This window comes from Piliocolobus tephrosceles, chromosome 8, assembly GCF_002776525.5.
Source record: "Piliocolobus tephrosceles isolate RC106 chromosome 8, ASM277652v3, whole genome shotgun sequence".
Taxonomy (NCBI): Eukaryota; Metazoa; Chordata; class Mammalia; order Primates; family Cercopithecidae; genus Piliocolobus; species Piliocolobus tephrosceles.
In genome coordinates, this window is record NC_045441.1 from 127,961,667 (window position 1) to 127,985,213 (window position 23,547).

Sequence of the window (23,547 nt, forward strand, 5' to 3'; positions counted from 1 at the left end):
TGGGAATTCTTAAATAACTTTTGCTTATGGAAGATTTCTCATTCAAACATAATTTGTGAACAAATCAACAGCAAAGTGAAGAAAGGATCAGTGAGGACCTCTTGAAAGCCTCATTCTACAGGATTGGCCTGAGCGATCGGTGCTGACCTGGGACATGACCAGGAGTTGTATATGCCCAATTAAGAAACAGCAAATACAATGAAGAACGTAGATCTCAACTTTGATCTGTATTTTGGATAACCAAATAAATATAAAGCTTTTTGCCCTGCTTTGGGAGGGATTTTTTTTTTTTTTTTTTTCTAGAACAAAATGAAACCTTCAACATATTCTTCCACTGAGAAAGCCAAAGTTGCGTTTCAGACATGAAGGTGAAGGGCCCTTGGAGCTTAGCACCAGAAGAAGGAGGAAGAATGTGGGTGATGGCTTCGTTTGGAGTCATCAGGCTCTACAACCTATCATTTGGTTTCTCACTAGTAGCTTTTTAAAATTCCCAAACAGTCTTAGTATTCTCGTTGTTAATGTTACTATTAAAATAAGTTCCTATGGAGTAAAAGAGAAAAATCAAGCTGTTAATAAAATGTCTTCAAACCTCTTTTCAGAAAACAAAGCAGCAGGTCCATTGTACACGTACCAGTCTCAATGCCACAGGAACGCTTGGTTCCTTTCGTCCCTATGCTGTCTATAAGTTCAATCTCTGCCTTTAAAAAAGAGACGAATGCAGTCGTTTTGTTAGCTTAGGTTTGCGTTTTGTTTTTGTGAAGTGCTGCTGGCTTTTGGCCAAAATACGTACATTTCAACCGAACCCAAGTGGTCAACTGCCAGCCCAGTGAAAGGCTTGTGAGCTGTCATGTGACATATGGCATCTTCTAAACTGCAACTTGCTCCCTCCCTTAGGCAGGCTGCCCAGGAGCTGCTCCTTCCTCTTCCAAACACCCACTCAGTTGATTTCCTTTTGGTCTTGCTTCCACGGGAAGCGGATACTTGGCAAATCTGCGAGGCGAGGCCGATCAGCTATGGAAGTTCTGCACGGTGCTCTGTTTCCGGGAGAGCCGGAGGAGCTCCTCGCGGATCGCTTTGATGAGAGAGGCTGAGGAGTGGCCGGGCTGGAGGTCTTCCGTGGAGCTGGTGGGGTAACCCAGCCCAGGGCCCTGCAGCCCCCGGTGGGGGAGGTTCCCGGGAGGAGCTGAGGGCTCCCTGCTTGAAGTCCTTGGCACCTGAAATAGCGGTGAAGAAGAATACTCTTGATGTCCGAGCATGTGTGTCTGAAAAACATGGCAAACGTCACTGTACTTCCTACGGAAGAATAAGCCGAGACATCAAGTGCAAACTGGCTTTAGGAAGGTCCCCAGGACCGCCCACGTCCATCCACCAACTCAGCCCTCCAACAGGGCCCTGCTGCCTATGCCGCAGCTGAGCGGTGAAGACACCAGGGGCTGGGGAGAACAGGAAGGGAGGGAGGCTGCAGTGCCCCATGAGGTGAAAGGTCGGGTGATATCTGAGAGCTGAAGGAGGTAAGCGGATCCACGCAAGGCTGACAAGGGGAACAGCTGCCTCTGCCCTGGACTGAAGCGCACGCGACCATCTTCCACTTTTATCTAGTTGCTGTCTCCTGTCTCTGTGTGTATGTGTCTACTGAGGGCTCTGTAGAGCCTTGTCTTTAAAAACTTATCTGCACTAAAGCATAAAATCTTTTTGCTAATATTTGCAGCATAAAGATTTGGTATTAGTTTCACAAGAATTATTACACTTCTCAGATTTTTTTTCATGTTTTTTTCCCCCTCAGTGGAAAAAAATGTCTCTTTGCATTTATATGTAAGAGTATTTAAATCTGCATACTAAAAAACACGTAGGGCCAAGTTATTTGTGAGCTAAACGTGGCATTCCAGCTCTAGGTCCTTTCTGCGTTTCACTTCTCCAAATAGTGACCGAGCAGTGCTCCAAAGTGGATGCGACGGGAAAACCTTAACACCCCATGCCAGGCACGGTGGCTCATACCTGTAACCCCAATCCTTTGAGAGACCAAGGAGAGAGGATTGCTTGAGGCCAGCAATTCAAGACCAGCCTGGCCAACATAGTGAGACCTTGTCTCCATTTTTTCAAAAAAGCAAAACACCAAAACCAACCCCAAACACCTCATGAAGCTAAGCTGGGCAAAACGAAGGCAAAAAAAGAGAAATGGCAGCAAACTTAAAGCAGATAGCTGAGACTCTAAGTATAACAATGTCTCCTTTAGGGAAACGCCTTATTCTAAAGTTAGCGTCCTTTCACTGAGTAAGGGCATCCAGCCATGAAAGGAATTGAGTGTGTGTGTTCGGAAGGCATAGAAATGCAGCGGACGCTGTAGCGTAACGATCAAGAGACAACAAAAAGTAATATTCTGGGTGGTATTTTCAAACTTCATTAATTTATCCCCCCAGGATATGCAGTTCTTGAGAAAAGCAAATGAAAGCACTTGTAGGAATTACCGATGCTCATATTGAGTGAGCGAGTGAACAGAAGTCTCAAAAAGAAAACCTGTGCCTTAAAATATCCCCAACTGTGTGCTTATTACAAAATTACCTACGCATGGTCGTAATATGAATGACGTTAATAAAACCACAGTGAAACACAAATGCTGTGGAAGAGCATGAATATTTATACAGCAATCTCACCAAACATCAACTCCAGAGTTGTCACCCATAGATTCAAATTTACTACTAAGCTTGAACTCTGCCTCGAGAAAAATTATATACTTTCTAAAAGCTAGATGCTAAAAACTATAAGCCAAAACACAAGCAAGGCGGGAAAACGTGAGAGAGGTTAAAACTTTTTTAAATGTAGGTTTTAAAAAAGGACCCCAAAGCAGAAGCTGTTAAATTGAGGGATTATGTCTTAAAAATTATATACTTCCTAAAAGCTAGATGCTAAAAACTATAAGCCAAAACACAAGCAAGGCGGGAAAACGTGAGAGAGGTTAAAACTTTTTTAAATGTAGGTTTTAAAAAGGGACCCCAAAGCAGAAGCTGTTAAATTGAGGGATTATGTCTTTTTTTTTTTTTTTTTTTTTGAAGCAGGCTCTTACTCTGTCACCCAGGCTGGAGTACAGTGGCGCGATCCCGGCTCACTGCAACCTCCACCTCCCGGGTTCAAGTGATTCTCTTGCCTCAGCCTCCCAAGTATCTGGGACTACAGAGCCCACACCACCACACCCGGCTAATTTTTTTGTGTGTATTTTTAGTAGCGACGGGGTTTCACTATGTTGGCCAGGCTGGTCTCGAACTCCTGATCTGCCTTGGCCTCCCAAAGTGCTGGGATTACAGGCATGAGACACCGCGCCTGGCCTATGTGTAAATTTTAAATGATGACCTGAACAGGAGATACTCACGGCCTCTCTTCGCCCTGCTTCGTCCTCCCCGTACGAAGGCCAGCCTGGCCCCCCGTACTGGCTGCCTCTGCTTGGGGCGATTTCCACTGGCTGAGCTCCGATTCTGCTGGCAAGCCCCACCTGTGTCAGGTGCTGGATCTGGGAGCCTGGAAGGAACACGGTGGAGTGGCCTGGTCAACATTTATAGGAGAGTATGGCTGCCGAGGAAGACACTGTCAGCTCTGACCACTACGCTCCTTAAGGACAAGGGATCAGGACTTGGTACCAGTTCTATCTCCAGAAACCTCACCTCAACTGCCATACTGTCAGCATTTCCTGAGGGTCCCATAGGTAGGAAAATGTACCACGAAGCACCATGGACCAAGCAATAAAAATAAACAAATAAAAGAAGAAAATCCCATTGCAAAAAAATCTGAAACAGAATTCTTGACTCCCTGACATTCACCCCTAAGCCTAAGCCTGTCCCCCATTTCGCCCTCCCCATTTCCACCCAGGGCCGTGCAGCCCTACTTGTTCAGATCTAAAAACCTATACTCTATGCCCAACTCCTCTTTCCTGCGCACTTCCTACCAGCCCATCAGAAAGCCCGCGGGCTCCTCTCCTGAAGCACTGCATGAGGACGACCCTTCCTCCCTGTGATGGAACCACCAACCCGCCCCTGATGCAACTGTTTCCCCACGGGTTCCCCACGTCTAGTCATGGTGTATTCCCTCCAAAACACCCTGTCAGAAGACACTGTCAGCTCTCACCACTGCACTCCTTAAGGACAAGGGATCATGACTTGGTACTAGTTCTAGCTCCAGAAATGGCATTTCCTAAGAGCAACAGACCATGAGCTTCTTGGTTCCTGGACTCTGATTTTCTTTTCATTCAGAGGCTGACAGAAATGCCCTTATTTTCGTGGCTAGACATTAGCACTGGGGATAAACGGTACCAAGAAGGTACTTCCATCCGTCTCTGCGGCAGTTACCAACGAGGAACAGCTCATTTACTAAGAAAGGCGTGAAAGGTTTGGGAGCCACCATGAAGCTGAAGCCTGGCTCTTTCTTGCTTGTGGCTTCGAGATTCACAAGGAGCTGGATATACAATACGCTTATTTTTTTTCCTTAAAAGGCAGGATATGTATCTATTTAAATCCAGCATATTAAAGTATATATTCAATATAACCCATATTGTGTCTGTAATGTAGCCACAATACAATTAAAACCACTCCCCCAGCCTCACTGGTGAGGTGAGCTGATGGCAGAGCCAGAGGACTCTCTAGAGCTAACTACCCTCCTACACCCAGACATCTGCAGCCTCCTGTGGCTCTGGAAGCCAGGTAATACACAATATCTTTCTCCCGCATCAACTTCTGTCATATGGAAATACACCTATACTGCAAATTAAGGGAGAAAAGTGATCCTTAAGCACTGTGAAATAGAATACTTATTTCCAAATTTGGAAATTTCTTCAAATTCACCAGTGATGCTCAGACTGGAACCACAAAGTCTCCAAGCGTCCACAGCTAAAGGAGGCACCTCCTCCATCTTTAAGTCTATTCCAAGTCTAGCTCTTTAATTAACAACCTCAATTCTATCAATTCTTTCTTTCCTTTTTTTTTTTTTTTTCGTCGCGACGGGGTCTCACTCTGTCGCCCAGGCTGGAGTGCAGTGGCCGGATCTCAGCTCACTGCAAGCTCCGCCTCCCGGGTTTACGCCATTCTCCTGCCTCAGCCTCCCGAGTAGCTGGGACTACAGGCACCCGCCACCTCGCCCGGCTAGTTTTTTGTATTTTTTTTAGTAGAGATGGGGTTTCACCGTGTTAGCCAGGATGGTCTCGATCTCCTGACCTCGTGATCCGCTCGTCTCAGCCTCCCAAAGTGCTGGGATTACAGGCTTGAGCCACCACGCCCGGCCCAATTCTTTCTTTTAAGAGATGGGGTCTCACTATGTTGGCCAGGCTGGTCTTGAACTCTTTCTAGCCTCAAGTGATCCTTCCACTTTGGCCTCCCAACGTGATGGGATTATAGTTCTGAGCTATAATTGTTGGTACCTGACCAACAACATCAATTAATTAACCACATTAAAAAAAAAAAAAACTCCTCAATGGTTTTATTTGGATATTTAACGATAACTAAAAGTCAGGAAAAGCCGTCCTGGCTCTGGGCAGAGCAATGCACTCTACTGGAGCACCGGGTCAGTTACTGCAAAATCCTAACGGTATTAAAATGATCAGGACTGCCAGCACTCCTTGCCCGACAGACGCTGTTTGAGCAAATCTTGCAAAATGCTGTAAGAGCAGCGCAGTGTTCCCCATTTCCAAAGGCTCAACCAACTGCACAGGGAGAAAAGCACACCTTCTGTGTAAAGCCACTCCAGTAGCTGAAACCATCATTCAGTAGGATTTTGTATCCTGTGTTGTTCACTTAACAATACAGCACAGGCTTCCTCCATGAGTCAGCACTGAGCCCAGCAAGCTGGGGTTTGCGTTCCAGCTCAGCCACCGACAAGCCATGGGACCCTGAGCAATGGGCTATGGCTACTGCTGAGCCTTGATTCCTCACTTCTCCAGCAGGAATAAAAAATCTACCTCAGCCGGGTGCAGTGGCTCACGCCTGTAATCCCAGCACTTTGGGAGGCTGAGGCAGGCGGATCACCTGAGGTCAGGAGTTCAGGACCAGCCTGGCCAACATGGTGAAACCCCATCTCTACCAAAAATACAAAAATTAGCCAGGCGCAGTGGTGCATGCCTATAATCCTAATCCCAGCTACTCGGGAGGTTGAGGCAGGAGAATCGCTTGAACGCAGGAGGCAGAGGTCACAGTGAGCCGAGATCGTGCCACTGCACTCCAGCCTGGGCGACAGAGCAAAAACTCCGTCTCAAAAAGAAAAGAAAAAAAAATCTACCTCAGAGGGTTATTTCAAGGATTAAAGATATAAAACAAATCAAGCATCAAACCCATAGGAGGCAACTGGTAAATCTCAAATTCCCCTTTTCTGGCTTTTCATGACTTCTTCATCTTAAGTAGCTGCAGGACTTACTCAGGGATGCCCTCACTCCTGAGTGTCTGAGGAAACTAACAAGTCTTTGCTATTATGCAAACAATGCTGTGACAAATATCTTGGCACATGTTGTTTTTCAGTATTTTGGATTTTAGGAGAGTGAGCCTGGATTTCCAGAACTGGAATTAACAAATCAAAGGCTCTGTAAGTCCTACTGCCAAACTGCCTTCCAAAAATTTAATAATTTATACCACCACTGAAAATAATAGTGACAACAGTCATGGCAGCTAATATTGACTGAAAGTTTATGTATGCCATGCTAGGCACTATGTTGGGCACTTCTGTCCTCTTCTTTTATCAGCTAAACAACCAAGGAGGTAAGTACAGATATTCCTAGTACACACAGATGGAGAAACTGGATGCTAACTTTACCATACCACATTATTATAAAAAGAATTTCATGACTGAAATGGTGCATTATGGTGTTAATTTGCAATTTTAAAATAATTTAAAAACTGGACCTTTTTCCTCTTCCCACTGACCTTTCCAGCTTGGCCCACTTAATTTATCTGAGGTATCTTCTACAATAAAAATACTTCTTGATCGTGAGGTGCTGTACATTTCTCCTAGGTATTCTATTTTCTTTTTTTGAAAATAACTGGCAATTTTCAGACAAATACATGTTTCATAATTTTCTATAGTTAAAAACGTAATCCTTCTAATAGATCTTAACATTTTCTATTATACGTTTTTACATAATTTCATCTAATAGAAATTTTAAAATAATTTCCTTTTGAATGTTTGATATGTATAATTTCTATATTCGTTCAGATTTTAAACTAAAAATTAATACATCTGAATTTTGCTTAGTATACACGCTAGGTAGGGAAGTTCAAATACCTAACAATTAGCCGGAGAATCAAGACTCACTGCAAAGCAAAGCACCTGTAAAGTTCAGGAAAACCTACAGGATTCCAGGATATATTATTTGTTTTGCTGAGTAACAGACAATGCAAAATAAAAGAATTTCCTAGAAAAGTCATAATGAAAAAATATCCACCAATTATTGCAAATTTGGAATTGGGTTAAACTACTTGCTTTTGTTTTGTTTTGAGATAGTTTTGCTCTGTCACCCAGACTTTGAGAGTTGTTCATTTCAAGCTGAAAAAAGCACCTTTTTGAAAATGAAATCTTGTTTTCATGCCAACCAAAGTGCTCAGACCTAGATCTTTCCATTTACAGTAAGGATTTGGAAATGTTTTTCCTGGAGGAAGTGTGCCGTGAATTTCACATGAAGGGCCTGGTGCCAGAGCCAATCAGCAGATAGCAGCTTTAGGAGCTCGGCCTCTCTGTCTCCTCTCTCTCCACCTCCATCTCGGTCAGGATCTGAGGGGAAACAGCACTGAACAGCGACAGAGACCACTGCAAACTGATACTCTGAGACACCTAAAATAAAGTTTCTTTCAATTTAGCCTAAAAGTAAATGTCCCATAGCTCAGAAATGGAAGCTAAACAGCCACATATACCTGTGGTACCCCCGACAGGCCGAGGCCGGGCCACCGACGGCATCTCCTCCGAGTAGATCCCTCTGGCAGCAAATGGGGCTTCAGCGGACGCCTGTGGCTGCTGGGGGTCAGGGGGCACCAGCTCTGAAGACTGCAGCAAACCGGGGCCAAAACCTGGTCTGAAGGCAAAGCAAACCAGCACATCAGGACTCCACTGCACCCTGGCCTTGGTATTTCATGAGGTCCACCTCCAATCTTACAGAAGGTAATACTTATTTGTCCAGCTGCTTAGCCATTTCCTCTCCTAGAAAGGGAAGAGATGTTTCTCCTGCTCCCTGAGGGAAGGGACTTTTCTATTTCTTCACTGCCCTACCTCCGGCGCTAAGAACAGTGCCTGCAATACAGTTGATGCTGACAAGGCCAGGGCCTGCTCATCTCCAGCATCTGCCTAGTGCTGTGCTTCCTACCCCCGGCTACCCGTCGGCATCCCCTGGAGGGCCTGAAAAAATCACGAGGCTCACACTGCACCCCAGGCGAATTCAAACAGAAGCACTAGGGGTGAGACCAACACGGCGGTAATTTTTAAAGCTACAGATGATCCTGCTGTCCGTCAAGGCTGAAAAGCAGTGTTCTAAAGCAGCGGATCACAAACTTTTTTTTATCTCCAGACCTCTTTTGACTCATGAAAATTACTGCGGACTCCCAAGAGCTTTTGTTTATGTGGATTGTATCAATATTTACCAGATTAGAAATTAAAATGGAAAAAATGTAAATACTTATTTAAAAAATTTATTTACAAATAACAATTAAGCATATATTAACATAATATTTTTTGTGAAATTAACTATTCATCAATCCTCCCTCAAAAAAAAGTAGTGAGAGGCCGGGCGCGGTGGCTCAAGCCTGTAATCCCAGCACTTTGGGAGGCCGAGACGGGCGGATTACGAGGTCAGGAGATCGAGACCATCCTGGCTAACCCGGTGAAACCCCGTCTCTACTAAAAAAATTAAAAAAATTAGCCGGGCAAGGTGGCGGGCGCCTGTAGTCCCAACTACTCGGGAGGCTGAGGCAGGAGAATGGCGTGAACCCGGGAGGCGGAGCTTGCAGTGAGCTGAGATCCGGCCACTGCACTCCAGCCTGGGCGACAGAGCGAGACTCCGTCTCAAAAAAAAAAAAAAAAAGTAGTGAGAAGAGTAGCGCTATATTGTTCAAATTTCCTTAATAGAAGGATTCTCATAGAGTTTGCGTCCTGTCAGTTGCTCAATGTTAGGAAGAAAATCTGGCTTCACAGAATACATAGTTGGAAAAGGAAGAAGTATTTTAAGAGCCTTTTCAGATAATATTTTTAAAATATTGCAGGCATTCTTCCTGATACCACACAAAAATTCAACAAGTGTTAGTTCCTCAGGGGTCAGTTGCAATATAGAATCTGAAATGATATTGGTGAACTTTTCATACTCTGTTACGCTAAAACCCACAGCTCCAACTTGCACTTTGAAAGGATCTCTAACCCATGCTTGATTTTATGACATCTGTCATTTGGAACATAGTTCACTGAGTTATGCAAACCTTCTCTATATTGTTACCTCTCATTTTGCAGTATCAAAAAATCTCTTCCATTAATCTCATCATCAAACTCATCCAGAAAAGTCTTTAGGTGCTAGGAAGTTGTCAAGTTCACAGTGGCAGGCAGACAAGTTCCCAAAATTCAAATTTTCACTTGAAAGCTCATTTTATCATTAGCAACAAATACTGGCAGTTGTTTTCCTTGAAGTGACAGGCTCACTTCATTCATTTTCAAGACAATGTCTGCCAAACACCCGAGTCTGAATAACCACGTCTGCCAGCTGTTTGTTCAAGTAAAAAGCACAAAAGCAGTTGGTTCAGTTCAGTCTCCACTCAAACAATGGGAACAAGGACTTTCCTTCAAAATTCCATATTCCACAGAAATGCTTTCTATGTATTTCCCCTTTTGTCACACAGACTACTAAAGACTTAAGGGTCTAGGTTTAATAAGGGTCTAAGTTTATGATTTTGACTACCTCACCAAGGACATGCTAACATAAATTCTTCATTAATAAATCACATTGTTAAAACTGTGATTACAGAGCAGTGAAGAATATGATGACTACTCATACAATTTGGTGGTACTGCATGGATCCATGCTAAAGACTAGCAGTATTGGCCAGACGTCAGGGCTCATGCCTGTAATCCCAGCACTTTGGGAGGCCAAGGTGGACAGATCACGTGAGGTCAGGAGGTCAAGACCAGCCTGGCCAACATGGTGAAACTCTATCTCTACTAAAAATACAAAAATTAGCCCGGCATGGTGGTGCGCACAAGTAATCCAGATACTCAGGAGGCTGAGGCATGAGAATCACTTGAACCTAGGAGGTGGAGGTTGTGGTGAGCCAAGATTGTGCCAATGCATTACAGCCTGGGCGACGGAGCAAGACTCCATCTCAAAAAAAAAAAAGAAGAAGAAGAAGAAGATTAGCAGTTTCACCCACTATTGCTTTTGCACTTCTGTACAAATGTCAATACAATGGAAAAAAGGAAAATAACATCTTAGTAATACTATGAAGGCTGTTTTGATCTCACAGACCCCCCCCCCCCCCCACGAAAGAGTCTCAAGCACTCTCCAGGAGTCTGAGAACCTCACCTTGAGAAACACTCTTCTGAAGAAATTCAAGAAAAAAAAGATAATAGTCTGCTATAGTTCTTTGCAAACGACGCTGAACCTGTAATTCACAGATGTAACCAGTTTGGTGAGAATATAGGTTGACTTGCACTTATTCTCCAGTGTTGTTTCTAGAGTATATCTCATAAACCGAAACCCAGGCTACCTAGGTTACTCTCTTTAAATAACTGCTGTTGTTCTAGATTGGCCTCAGAGAGGGACGTGTGACATCCCTGACTTTATAGATCTAAGAGCTTTCCATGAGGCATGCTCCTCCTTCAAGACCTGTAAACTGGAACCCACACCTCACTGAACCACAATCTCTGGACCATCCACTCACGAACTAGCTCTTGTCATTCACTTAATTCTCCCTACTTTCCCCCAATTCTCCCCAACATTTCCATCCCTTTATTCTTAACATGGTTTGCAATCCAACACTCTAAAATCCTTTAAAGTGGGTGATTATACAATTTATCATCCACACCACAACACTTTTGAGGGTGAAAGCTATTAAAAATGGGACTAACCTGGGTAACTGGACCGGTCATGGTCCCCCATCTCTAACTTCTGCCCTGCATCACCTGAGCTTACCTCGCCAGTTTTACCTTTGCTGCTTTTAAACCACAGAGCTGTGTGGTAGGGGAGGAAGGCTGGAGAAAAGCAAAGCAAACCCCTCTGAAAATGATGATGGTTAAAAAAAAAAAACAAAAAATAAGTAGGAAGCAGATAACATTCCTACTTCGGTGTGACTTCTGGTCACTGAAGGGATGGCTGGCTTTGGTTTCTGAGAGTCAGTCTGTTTTACTGCAATGACAGCTTTGTAATAAACCAATGTCCACACACACAGCTGGTCGACTGGTCTGTTTCTCTAGACTCACAGCAATGCTGCACCATCTCAATCACTTGACAGCCATGTACAATATTTAGAATGGTTCTAACACCTCCTTCTTCTCTCTCAAAGTGTCTGGGCTATTCTTGGCCCTTTGCATTTCCAGATAAATTTTAGAATCCATCTGTCAGTTTCCACATATTAAAAAGAAATTACTGGGATTGTGAATGGGATTGCACTGAATCTCCAAATCACATGGGGAGAAATGACATTTTTAAAATACTGAGTTGTCCAATCTGTGAACATCTTTCTTTAGAGGTCTTAAAAGTCTTTGGTTAGATTTATTCTGAGGTGTTTTATATTTCTAAGTGTTACTTTAAATGACATCTTTGAAAATTTTTTCTTTCCTGTTTGTTGCTTATATGCAGAAATAAAACAGATTTTCGTATACTGATTTTATATCCAGTTATTTTGAAATTTAGTTGGCTTGCTATTTAGCAATTTTGCTAAATTCCCTAAATTCTGACAGTTTGTGTGTTGACATTTTAGGATTTGCTACTACAGAATTACATCATCTGTGAATAATAACAGTATTACTCCTTTCTTTGAATTCTTTCCTCTTTTTGTGTTTTTCTTACCTTGTTACAGGGCAATTTTGAACAGAAGTCATGGAAGCAGATATCTCTGTCTTGTTCCCGCTCCAAGAGGGAAGACTTTTTCTAACATTTCACCATTGAGCAATATTTGCCAAGATACCTTTTATCAGAATCGAGAAGTTCACTTCCACTCTGTTTGCTAAGATTTTTACCATGACGGGATGTTGAATTTTACCACCTGCTGTATCTACTAAAATGACAAGATTTTCCTCCTTTATTCTCCTTAAAGTGGTAACTTCACTGCTTGGTTTTTAAATGCTAAATCATCCTTACACTGCTGGAAAGAAATCCAATGTGGTTGTAATATGAGATGCTTTTGTGTCTACTACTGGTTATGCTCACTGATATTTAGTTTCAATTTTTTAATATCTATGTTCATGAGAAACTGGCCCTCAATTTCTTTTCCTGCAGTGTCCCTGTCCTTCTTGCCCTTGTCCCTGGTGTCAAGGTGATGTTGGCTTCATAAAATGAACTGAGAAGTGTTCTTTTTCTATTTTTTAGAAGAGTTTGTATAATACTGATTACCTTTCCCTCCTTCAGTGTTTGGCAGAATTCACTGCTGAAGCCCCTGGGCCTGGAGCTTTCTTTGTGGGAAGTACTGTAATTATGATTTCCACTTTAAACATAGCTATATGACTATTCAAGTTTTCTCTTTCTAGGAATTTTTCCATTCCAGAAAAAAAAATTTTTTTTGAGACAGGGTCTCACTATGTTGCCTGGGTAGTTTCAAATGCCTGACCTTAAACAATCCTTCCATCTCAGCCTCCAGGGTAGCTGGGATTACAACCACGCACCACTGCATCCAGCCCCAAATTTATTAACAAAAATGGGTTCATAAAATCTCCTTGTTAATGTAAGATCTGGATTAAGGCACCCTTTCCATTCTTCTTATTGATAATTTGTTGCACAAATTATTTGATCAAGCTTGTGAGAGTCTATTAATTTTATTAGTTTTCAAAGAACTAACTTTTGGTTTCACTGATCCACTCTTAATGTGGTATTTATTTTCTATTTCATTAATTTATATTATTATTTTTAGTATTTCCTTCTGTCTACTTCCTTTACGTTTAATTGGATCATCTTTTTTGACATCTTGAGGTCGATGCTTAGATCCACTGATTTTTCACCCACTTTTCTTTCCAATATATGCATTTAAGGCAACACATTCCCCCCCGAACACTGCTATAGCTGCACCTCACAACATCTGACCTGTTATATTTTCATTATTATTCATTTTAGGATGTTTTGATTTCCATTTTGATTTCTTCAGTGTACTGCAGTTTACTTACAAGAGTACTAATTAATTTGCAAACAAAGATTTTCTTTTTTTTTTTTAACTTTTATTTTAGGTTCAGGGGCACATGTACAGGTTTGTTATATAGGGAAACTCAAGTTACAGGGGTTTGTTGTACAGATTATCTCATCACCTAGGTACTAAGCCTAGTACCCAATAGTTATTTTTTCTCATCCTCTCCCTCTACCCTCAAGTGGGCCCCAATGTCTGTTGTTCCTCTCTTTGTGTCCATGAGTTCTCATCATTTAGCTCCCACTTGTAAGTGAGAACATGCAGTATTCGGTTTTCTGCTCCTGCATTAGTTTGCTAAGGATAACGGCCTCTGGCTGCATCCATGTTCCTGCAAAAGACACGATTTTGCTCTTTTTATGGCTGCATAGTATTCCATTATGTGTGCATACCACTTTTTTTTTAATCTGATCTGTCACTGATGGGCATTTAGGTTGATTCCATGTCTCCGCTTTAGAGAATAGTGCTTCAATGAACATTTGCATGCATGTTTCTTCACAGCCGAACAATTTATATTCCTTTGTATATATACCCATTAATGGAATTGTTGAGTCAAATGGTAGTTCTGTTTTTTTAACATCAATTAAATTATATTTATTTAAATATACTAAGCAAAACACATTTTATGAAGCATTTTTTCTGTGACAATTTGGTCTGTGCTGGATCCACTCTGTGCTGCTGTTTTCTGACGCCAGTTGGTAGTTCTGTTTTTATACCTTTGAGGAATCGCCACACTGCCTTCCACAGTGGTTGAACTAATTTACACTCTCACCAACAGTATATAAGCATTCCCTTTGCTCCACAACCTCCAGCATCTGTTATCTTTTGACCTTTTAATAATAGCCATTCTGACTGGTATGAGATGGTATATCTCATTGTAATTTTGATTTGCACTTCTCTAATAATCAGTGATACTGAGCTTTTTTTCATATGCTCGTTGGCCACATGTATGTCTCCTTTTGAAAAGCATCTGTTTGTGTCCTTTGCCCACTTTTTAATGGGGTTGTTTGTTCTTTTTCTTGTTAAGTTCCTTATAGATGCTGGATATTAGACCTTGGTCAGATGCATAATTTGCAAATATTTTCTCCCATTCTATAGGACAGACAGCCTACAGAATGGGAGAAAATATTTGCAAACTACAGCTTCTGTTGTGCAGAAGCTCTTAAGTTTAATTAGATCCCATATGTCAACTTTTGCTTCTGTTGTGATTGCTTTTGGCGTCTTCATCATGAAATCTTTGCTCATTCCTATGTCCAGAATGCTATTGCCTATTATGTCTTCCAAGGTTTTTATAGTTTTGGGTTTTATCTTTTATTATTGGTTTCTAACTTAGTTCTACTAGGATTAGCAAATATACCCTGAGCAATTTCACTTCTTGAAATTTGTTAAGATTTGTTATGGTCCAGCATATGGTAAATTTTTTAAATGTGTTTTAAAGGAAGATATATTTTACTGTTGAGTCCCGGGTTCTATTTATGTCATTTAGGTCAAATTGATTAATCACGTTGTTCCAATCTTCTATAGCCTTTCTATATCTTTATATTTTTTGATGTGTCGCTCACAAACCAAATATATTTTTAAATCAAATCTAATAACCTTTGTCTTTTAATTGAAATATCTAGTTAACAATGTAATTAATTCTAGATCTGAATTTAGATATCTACCATCTTAAGTTATCTTTCTGCATGTCCTGCAAATTCTAAGTTCTTTTCTCTCCTATTTCCTACCTTCTTTTGTATTATTTTATTCTTCCTTACTATTTTATATTTAAGCATTCTCCTAGTGAGCCTAGAACTCCACTAGAATCCTTCACTTATAACAGTCTAACATAAAGTAGCCCTTTTACATCTTCCTGGACAATGGACCTTAGTTCCATATTAACCATAAGTGTAATTATTTTAGAATCTGTGTCTGATAACTCCAATATCTGTAGTCCTGCTTCTATTGTCTATTTCTTTCTTTTTTAAAAAAAAAAAAATGTATTTTTTTTCTCATATGCCTGGGGGTGGGTGTGGGGGTATGTGGAAGGGGGGCTACTGTAGCAATAATGTAAGGCCTAGAGTGATGTAATCTTCTTCTAAAAGGGATGTTCATTTGTTTCTGCCAGGGAGCAACCCCAATCAACTTTCAAAGCTGAGCTTCACTTCCTGCAGGGACTGATCTGCTTATGATTCACCCTTACTCCTACAGCTAACCCCTAAGGGTCCAAACTCGAAACCTTCGGATGTTTACCAGGGTCTCCCCTTGTGCTTCCAACCCCATGAGTCTGACAAAGGCTCTGCCTGGCTTCCCAGGTGCTTCTTCTGGAATCCACAGATGTCCCTGGGGAAAAACTGGCCCAAGAAGCAGGGCTCATGCCTCTGAATTTCCTGGATCTTGGTCCCACACCGCTTCACTGTTAGCTCTCTGGGGTTTTTAATGTTAATATCTTGTTCAGCTTTTCCAGTCATCCTCAGCAGGAGAGTTGGTCCAAATCACCTAGCCTGTCATTACTGGAACAGAACTTAAATTCCAACTTTTTTCCCCTCCTCTTCTAGTTAGATCAAGAGAATATACCACTCAGAGTTTTACATCTGCTTATACTAGCTAAAATTAGTGAGTTTTTAAAGTTTTTAAAAACAGCCTATGTGAGAAAGTGATAATACATTTTGTTCTGAAAACCTTACCTTGGCAATGGACCTGCTGGGGGAGTCATTCCATAATCTTCATATCTCTGGAAGACATACAAAAGAAATTGAAGATTAATACTCAATACTTATTATAAAGTGACAACAGCAAACTTATAAATTCAGCTTTACAGGATCAACTTTCAAGAGAATTATTTTCTCATTAAAACTTAGCATGTTACGGGCACTCAAGTTTCGGTTCGAGGACCTGTACTACCAGACTTTAGAAAACACATAACTCATTTCTAGATCTTTCCTTCTTTTGTATATTACAACTACAAACATGAATAGCTGACAGGCTTTCTGTGCCTGCTCTTCCCTACAGATCCATCCGTATCTTCTGCTGCAAACCTGTATCTTCTGCTAAAGGGCCTCATATCTTCTGCTAAAAGGCAGGCCTGAGTGCCCACAATTAGCCACATGAGCCACAAAAGTCAGCGAGACCCAGTGGTGCCCAGTACCTGTCTCATGTTGTAGAATGCTGCAAAAAAAGAAAACCAGAAATGAGAGAGACTCTACAAGACGAAGGCAGCACCTTCTGTTTCTGACCATTTACTGGTCCCCAGGAGACCCAGCTATACTTTCTGCCCTTAAGTTCCATAACGTGCCCCCGTATCCTTCAATCAACTCTTTTTACTTGAGCTAATCTGAACTAGCCAAGTGTTCTTTGACGAAAACAATACGCCACATGATTTAAAGAAATATACACCTAAGAAATCTGTTGTATTCCTGGTGAAACCAATATATCCTAACCCTAATATACGTGGGACTCTTATTTCAACGTTTCTTTTCAATAACTGTGAATTGTTCTTTTTGGAATTAGATATTTCAGAAGAACAGTAACTATGGGCAGAGTCTGTCCACCTGCAGTCAGTTGGAACCAATGGTTTGTCTAAGTTAGGTCTAAGTCAGCCTTGCTTCTGAAGTTGCTCTAACATGACATCTTTCTTTTTACAATCTGTCATTTACCAAATTAGTATTTTGAGTTAAGCATTGTATGAGCATTAACCCAGGCCCACAACATCACTAAAAAGTACTGACTGCCTCTGTTTTATGAATGAAACCAACTCACAAAGAAATTAGGTGATTTCCTCCTAATGTCTTGTGAACTCCAAAGACTATGCTTCTCACCAATCACCCCGCACTGCCCATGGTTTCCAAAACCAGACACTCTCCTGCGAACAAATATCTATTTTGTGAGGGAAAAAGTAGAGGCTTTGGAGTCAGACAGACTGGCTTAACATCCCTGGGCCTATTCCTTTATGCCAAGAGAATATAATGATCTCCACATTCATAGAGTTCTAAGGGGATTGTTAAATATGAAACTGTGGTCAGATTACTTCACCTTCTGACTCTCTCTGCTTCCAGCCCCTTGGCTGTCATGTGGAACCTTGTGGAGTTCCCCAACTGAGGCAAAACAAGGGAAAGGGGGTTATGGAAGAAGGGAGGAAGAGAAGGAAAAGAAGCTTCCATTCCTTTTCCAAAAAATTAAAGGGAAATCTGAGACTACATAGAGATTATTCACAGTGCTGGTGCTTTCGGCAGAGTCTGGGTTTTTAAAGCATATTCATATGCAAAATCTTAAAAAAAGTCAATGCTTACCAGTTTACCTACCAAAGCCTCAGGAGGTTTTAGTGGCCTATTAAGAGAAAAACAATGAAAAATAGCTGTCCACTTATTATCTGTTGTATCTCTGTAGTGTGAGGATTTCAACTCTATCCTCATCAGAAAAAGAATGTCATACTTCTAAGGACTGCATGCCCTGATGAAAAGGTTTTAAAAAAAACAAATCATACAATTTCTCTGATTCTGTTGCAGGATGGATCACACCTATATAAAAGTTTAGGGGACAAAATTGCATTTGAAGGTTTCAATCAGCTATGTATATAAAAATCCCACTTGAATGCATCCCTTTTTTCTATTCAGTATAAAACACAGGCCAACAGAGTGAGAAACGTAAGTGAGATGGTTGGTAGAGTTTGGGATAGGCCTGAGGTAAAGCAACCAGACAGTGAGGCCTGCTTGTACAGTGTCTCAGCCCAGGGATTTGTACTGGCTACTCACAGGACTAGTCCAGAGACAGCTTACCTTCTCAAGGAAGCAGCGACACCAACTATCAACCAGCCTGACTCACCGATGCATAACTAACACCCTTATCCTCACAAAAAAGGAGCAGTGTCATCAGATGGCAAATAAAGGCTCATGCAGTAACTGAAGGTACCCTGAAATCCACATTCCTGTGGTTTTTTTTTTTTAACCAAAATAGCAGCAAATAGGGAGTGATCAGGCTCCCCTTGGCAACACTAACTTTATGATCCATTTATAAACACATTGAAATTCTATTAGATATGCACGGATAAAGCCAATGATTCTGGTTTTCTACTAGATTAAACTGCTAGCATTCTCATCCAACTACATCAGGGTAACATCGAAAATCCACAATAAGAAAACCACTGAATAATGGTGTTTATTTAAAAATCTTACTGTGGGCTTGAATTTATAAGGCATTATCAGGGAATCTTGAATCTGCAACACCTATGAACAATGAACAAATAAGAGAAATAACAACACAAATCTGCCAAACTACACCACTGGCTTCTGTGGGCTTCCAGTTTGCAGAAAGCAGATCATGGGATTCTCAGCCTCCATAATTACATGAGCCAACACCTCATAATAAGTAAATTTCTCTCTCTCCCCCTCACTCTCTCCCTATAAACACATATGCACACACACACACACACACACACTACTAGTTCTGTTTCTCTGGAAAACCCTGACTATTTTAAATAATAGACCCTACATGTGAATGGATAAAGAAATGTGGCATATTTGTAAATGGAGTACTATTATGTGCTGCTGTTTTCCTTGGGTCTATTATAAATAAATCTGCCATGATGTACAAGTCTTTGTATGAAAATATGTTTTTGTTTCTCCTGGATAAATACTTAGGAAGAGAATGCTGGTTCATATGGTAGGATATATGTTTAACTTTTTAAAGAGACTGCCAAACTATTTTTCAAAGTGGTTGTGCTATTTTACATTCCCACCAGCAGTTCATGAGACTTCTAGTTGTTTACATTCTCAGCAACGTAATTGTAGATTTATTTCTACATGCAGTTTCATCAGTTTTTGCTTAATGTGTTTTGCAGCTCTAATACTAAGCACATAAACATGTAAGACTTTGTGTCTTCCAGATAAACTGATCGCTTTATTATGAAATGATCCTCTTAATCTTTAATAATATTCTTTACTATGAGCCTTATTTTGGTTAATAGTAACATAGCCATTCCAGCTTTCTATGATTAGTGTTAGTATGGCATATCTTTCTCCAAACTTTTCTCCATACTTTTCCTTTTTACCTATTGGTTTCTTTGTATTTAATGAAGGTTTCTTGTAGGCAGCATATACTTGGATCTTGCTTTTTATCCAAACTGAGAAGCTCCACCCTTTAATAGGGGTGTTTAGGCCATTCACATTTAATGTGATTATTGATGGGCTGGAATTAAATCAACCATCTTAATATCTGTTTTTAATTTTCCCCATCTGTGCTTTATCACTTTTCACTTCCTTTTCTGCCTTTCTTTTTTTTTTTTTTTCTTTTTGAGACAGAGTCTCACTTTTTCACCCAGGCTGGAGTGCAGTGGCATGATCTCGGCTCACTGCAACTCTGCTTCCTGGGTTCAGGTGATTCTTGTGCCTCAGCCTCCTGAGTAGCTGGGATTACAGGCACATGCCACCACACACAGCTAATTTTTGTATTTTTAGTAGAGACAGGGTTTCACCATATTGGGCCAGGATGGTCTCGATCTCCTGACCTCAGGTGATCTGCCCACCTCAGTCTCCCAAAGTGCTAGGATTACAGGCATGAGCCACCATGCCTGGACCCTTTTCTGCCTTCTTTTGTGCTGTTTTTTATGATTTCATTTTGATTCCTTTGTTGGCTTATTAGCTAATAATAGGTTGCCTTATGGTTTATATTATGCATTTTTCACTTATTACAGTCTACCATTAAGCATTATCATTCTACTTCATGTAATGGTACAAGAATATTAAAATAGAAAACTTCAATTTCTCCTTTCTTGGCATTTTGTGCTGCCGTTCTCATATATTTTACTTCTGTATATGTTGTAACTCCCCACAATATACACTTATTACTTTCATTTTAAATAGTCAATTATCCTTTTTAAAGTTTTAAATAATGAAGAAAGGGTTTTAAAAAATAATTCCCCACACACATATTTACATTTCCAGTGTTTTTCATATATGTATGTAGATCCAGGTCTTCATATGGTATCATTGTACTTCTGCCTTAAAGACTTCCTGTAACATTTCTTATAATGCAGGTCAGCTGGTGATGAATTATTTCAGCTTTTATATGTCTGAAAACGTTTTTATTTCACCTTAGTTTTTGAAAGATGTTTTTGCTAGATACAGATTCTAGGTTAATCATTTGGTCCCTTCAGTTCTTCGAAGATTTATTCCACTGCTTTCTGGACAATGAGATTTCTTCTGCCATCCTTACCTTTGTTCCACTGTATATAATGTGTTCTTGTTCTCTGGCTACTTTTAAGATCTTTTTCACTTGTTTTAAGCAATTTAGACTATGGCATTTTTGAAATAGTTTTCTTCATATTTCTTGCACATAGAGTTCACCAACCAATGGATCTGTGGATCTGTAGTTTCCACCAAACTTGGAAAAATGTTGGCCATTCTATCTTTTTAAAAACAATTCTATTGGGTATGTTTGAGGTTTACAACATTTTACTGGCTACATATGGGTAGTACAATGGTTACTTACAGTGAAGCAAATTAACATATCGATCATCTTACATACTTTTTTGTGACAAAAGTAGCTAAAATTACTTATTTAACAAAATCCCCAATATAATAAAATTTTATTAACTATTGTCCTCATTTGGCACTTTAGATCCCTAGACTTGTTCATCCTACACATCCCCTACTTTGTATCCTTTGATCTTCATCTCCCAATTTCTCCCATCTGTGGTATTTTTTTTTTTTTTTTAAGATTCCACATGTAAGTGAGATCATGCAATATTTTTCTTTCTCTTTCTGGCTTATTTCACTTAGCATAATGTCTTCCAGGTCCACCCATGTTGTAGCAAATAGGAGGATCTCCTTTTAAAGGATAAATAATATTCCATTGTATATATACACCACAACACTTTCTTTATCCATTCATCCACTGATGGACGCTTAGGCTATTTTCGTATCTTGGTTATTGTGAATAGTGCTGCAATGAACATGGGAATGCAGATACCTTTACAAAGCGGTGATTTTACCTTTCTTTGGGTATATACTCAGCAGAGGGATTGCTGGGTCATACAGCAGTTCTATTTTTTTTTTTTTTTTTTTTTTTTTGAGACGGAGTCTTGCTCTGTCGCCTAGGCTGGAGTGCAGTGGTGCGATCTCAGCTCACTGCAACCTCCGCCTCCCGGGTTCACACCATTCTCCTGCCTCAGCCTCCCGAGTGGCTGGGACTACAGGTGCCCGCCACCACACCTGACTAATTTTTTTGTATTTTTAGTAGAGATGGGGGTTTCCCTGTGTTAGCCAGGATGGTCTCGATCTCCTGACCTCGTGATCCACCCACCTCAGCCTCCCAAAGTGCTGGGATTACAGGCGTAAGCCACCGTGCCTGGCCTGGTAGTCCTATTTTTAATTTCTTTAGGAACCACTACACTATTCTCCATAATGGCTGTACCAATCTGCACTGCCATTAACAGCATACAAGAGTTTCCTTTGGTCTACACCCTTGTCAACATTTGTTATTTCTTATCTTTTTGATAACAGCCATTCTAACAAGTGTGAGGCAGTATCTCATAGAAGGTTTTGTATTGTTTGTTTTGTTTTGAGACAGAGCCTTGCTCTGTCACCCAGGCTGGAGTGCAATGACATGATCTCGGCTCACTACACCTCTGCCTTCTGGGTTCAAGTGATTCTTGTGCCTCAACCCCCTGAGTAGCTGGTTACGAGCATGTGCCACCATGCCCAGCTAAGTTTTGTATTTTTAGAAGAGATGGGGTGTCACCATGTTAGCCAGACTGGTCTTGAACCCCTGAGCTCAAGCAATCTGCCCATCTCTGCCTCCCAAAGTGCTGGGACTACAGGCATGAGCCACTGCACCCAACCTCATTGAGGTTTTATCCCATTTGTATTTCCCTGATGATTAGTGATGTTGAACACTGTTTCATATATACCTGTTGGCCATTTTTATGTCTTCTTTGGAAAAATATCTGTTCAAATCCTTTGCCCATTTTTAAATTGGATTATTTATTTTTCTTCTATTGAGTTGTAAGAGTTTTTAAAAATAAATTTTTGATACCAAGTCCTTATGAGATATGTGGAATATGAATACTTTTTCCAGTCTGTAGGTGGCCTTTTTCACTGAAACATTTTCAATGTTTTCCTTTGCTGTACAGAGCTTTTGAGTTTGATGCGGTACCATTTACTTATTTTTGTTTGTATAACCTGAGCTTTTGGTATGATAGGTGTGATATCCAAAAAATCATTGCCAAGGTCAATATCAAGGAGTTTCCCCTATGTTCTCTTCTAGGAGTTTTATCATCTCAGGTCTTAGACTTAGGTCCTTTATTCATTTTGAGTTGATTTTTGTGTCTAAGAGTCCAATTTCATTCTTTTGCATGTGGAAATCTAGTTTTCCCCTCACCATTTACTGAAAAGACTATCCTTTCCCCATTATGTCCTCTTGGTGCCCTTGTCAAAAATTAGTTGACCATATATGTGTGGATTTATTTCTGGGCTCTCTATTCTCTTCCATTGGTCTAGGTTTCTGTTTTTATGCCAGTACCATACTGTTTTTATTACTACAGCCCACTAATTTTTTCTTCTCCAATACGTAATCTGACTTCGATCCCATCCAGTATATTTTTTCATCTCAGAGACTGTAGTTTTCATCTCTAAGTTTGACTTTTATCGTTTAACATCTTCAATGCTTCTAGTTAATGTGTACAATCTTTCCTCTAGCTTCTTGAATCTATGGAACTGCATTATAAGAATTCTTTTGATATCCTGTCTACTAGTTCTTTCTTTCTTTCTCTCTTTTTTTTTGAGACAGATTCTTGATCTGTAGCCCAGGCTGCAGTGCAGTGGTGCAATCATGCAATCATGGCTCACTGTAGCCTCAGCCTCCCAGGGTCAAGTGATCCTCCCACCTTAGCCTCCTAAGTAGTGCCCAGCTAATTTTTATATTATTTGTAGAAACAGAGTCTCACTGTGTTGCCGAGGTTTGTCTCAAACTCTTGGACTCAAGCAATCCTCCTGCCTCAGGTGTTGAGACTACAGGTGTGAACACCACATACAGCTTGTCTACTAATTTTATCATCTGTATGATTTTCCTGCTTCTTTGCTTGTCTGTTTAGTTTGATTTGATGCAGACATTATTAATTTTACCTTACTGAATGCTGCATATTTTTGTGTTTCTATATTCTTGGGCTTTGCTTGGGTTTAGATGTTATGGTTTTGTGGTCTTTTTTTTTTGAGACGGAGTCTCATTCTGTCGCCCTGACTGGAGTGCAGTGG

The 23,547-nt window shown here is 40.7% G+C and overlaps 1 protein-coding gene across 2 annotated transcripts in view; it reads right to left on the reverse strand.

Moving 5' to 3' along the window:
* Positions 1-208: 208 nt before the first annotated feature.
* KIAA1549 (KIAA1549 ortholog) overlaps positions 209-23,547 on the reverse strand; it is a 142,215-nt gene continuing 118,876 nt past the window's right edge. Inside the window, exons 17-20 of one of the 2 annotated variants that reach the window (XM_023190053.2) lie at positions 15,988-16,034; positions 7,875-8,032; positions 3,365-3,510; positions 209-1,214 (exon numbers count right to left, since the gene is read on the reverse strand). In XM_023190053.2, the coding sequence (XP_023045821.2) occupies positions 1,008-1,214; positions 3,365-3,510; positions 7,875-8,032; positions 15,988-16,034 (558 nt within the window). In that variant the 3' untranslated portion in view covers positions 209-1,007. Of the gene's footprint in view, positions 1,263-3,364; positions 3,511-7,874; positions 8,033-15,987; positions 16,035-23,547 lie in introns of both variants that reach the window. The other variant, XM_023190052.2, reaches the window with a different exon arrangement.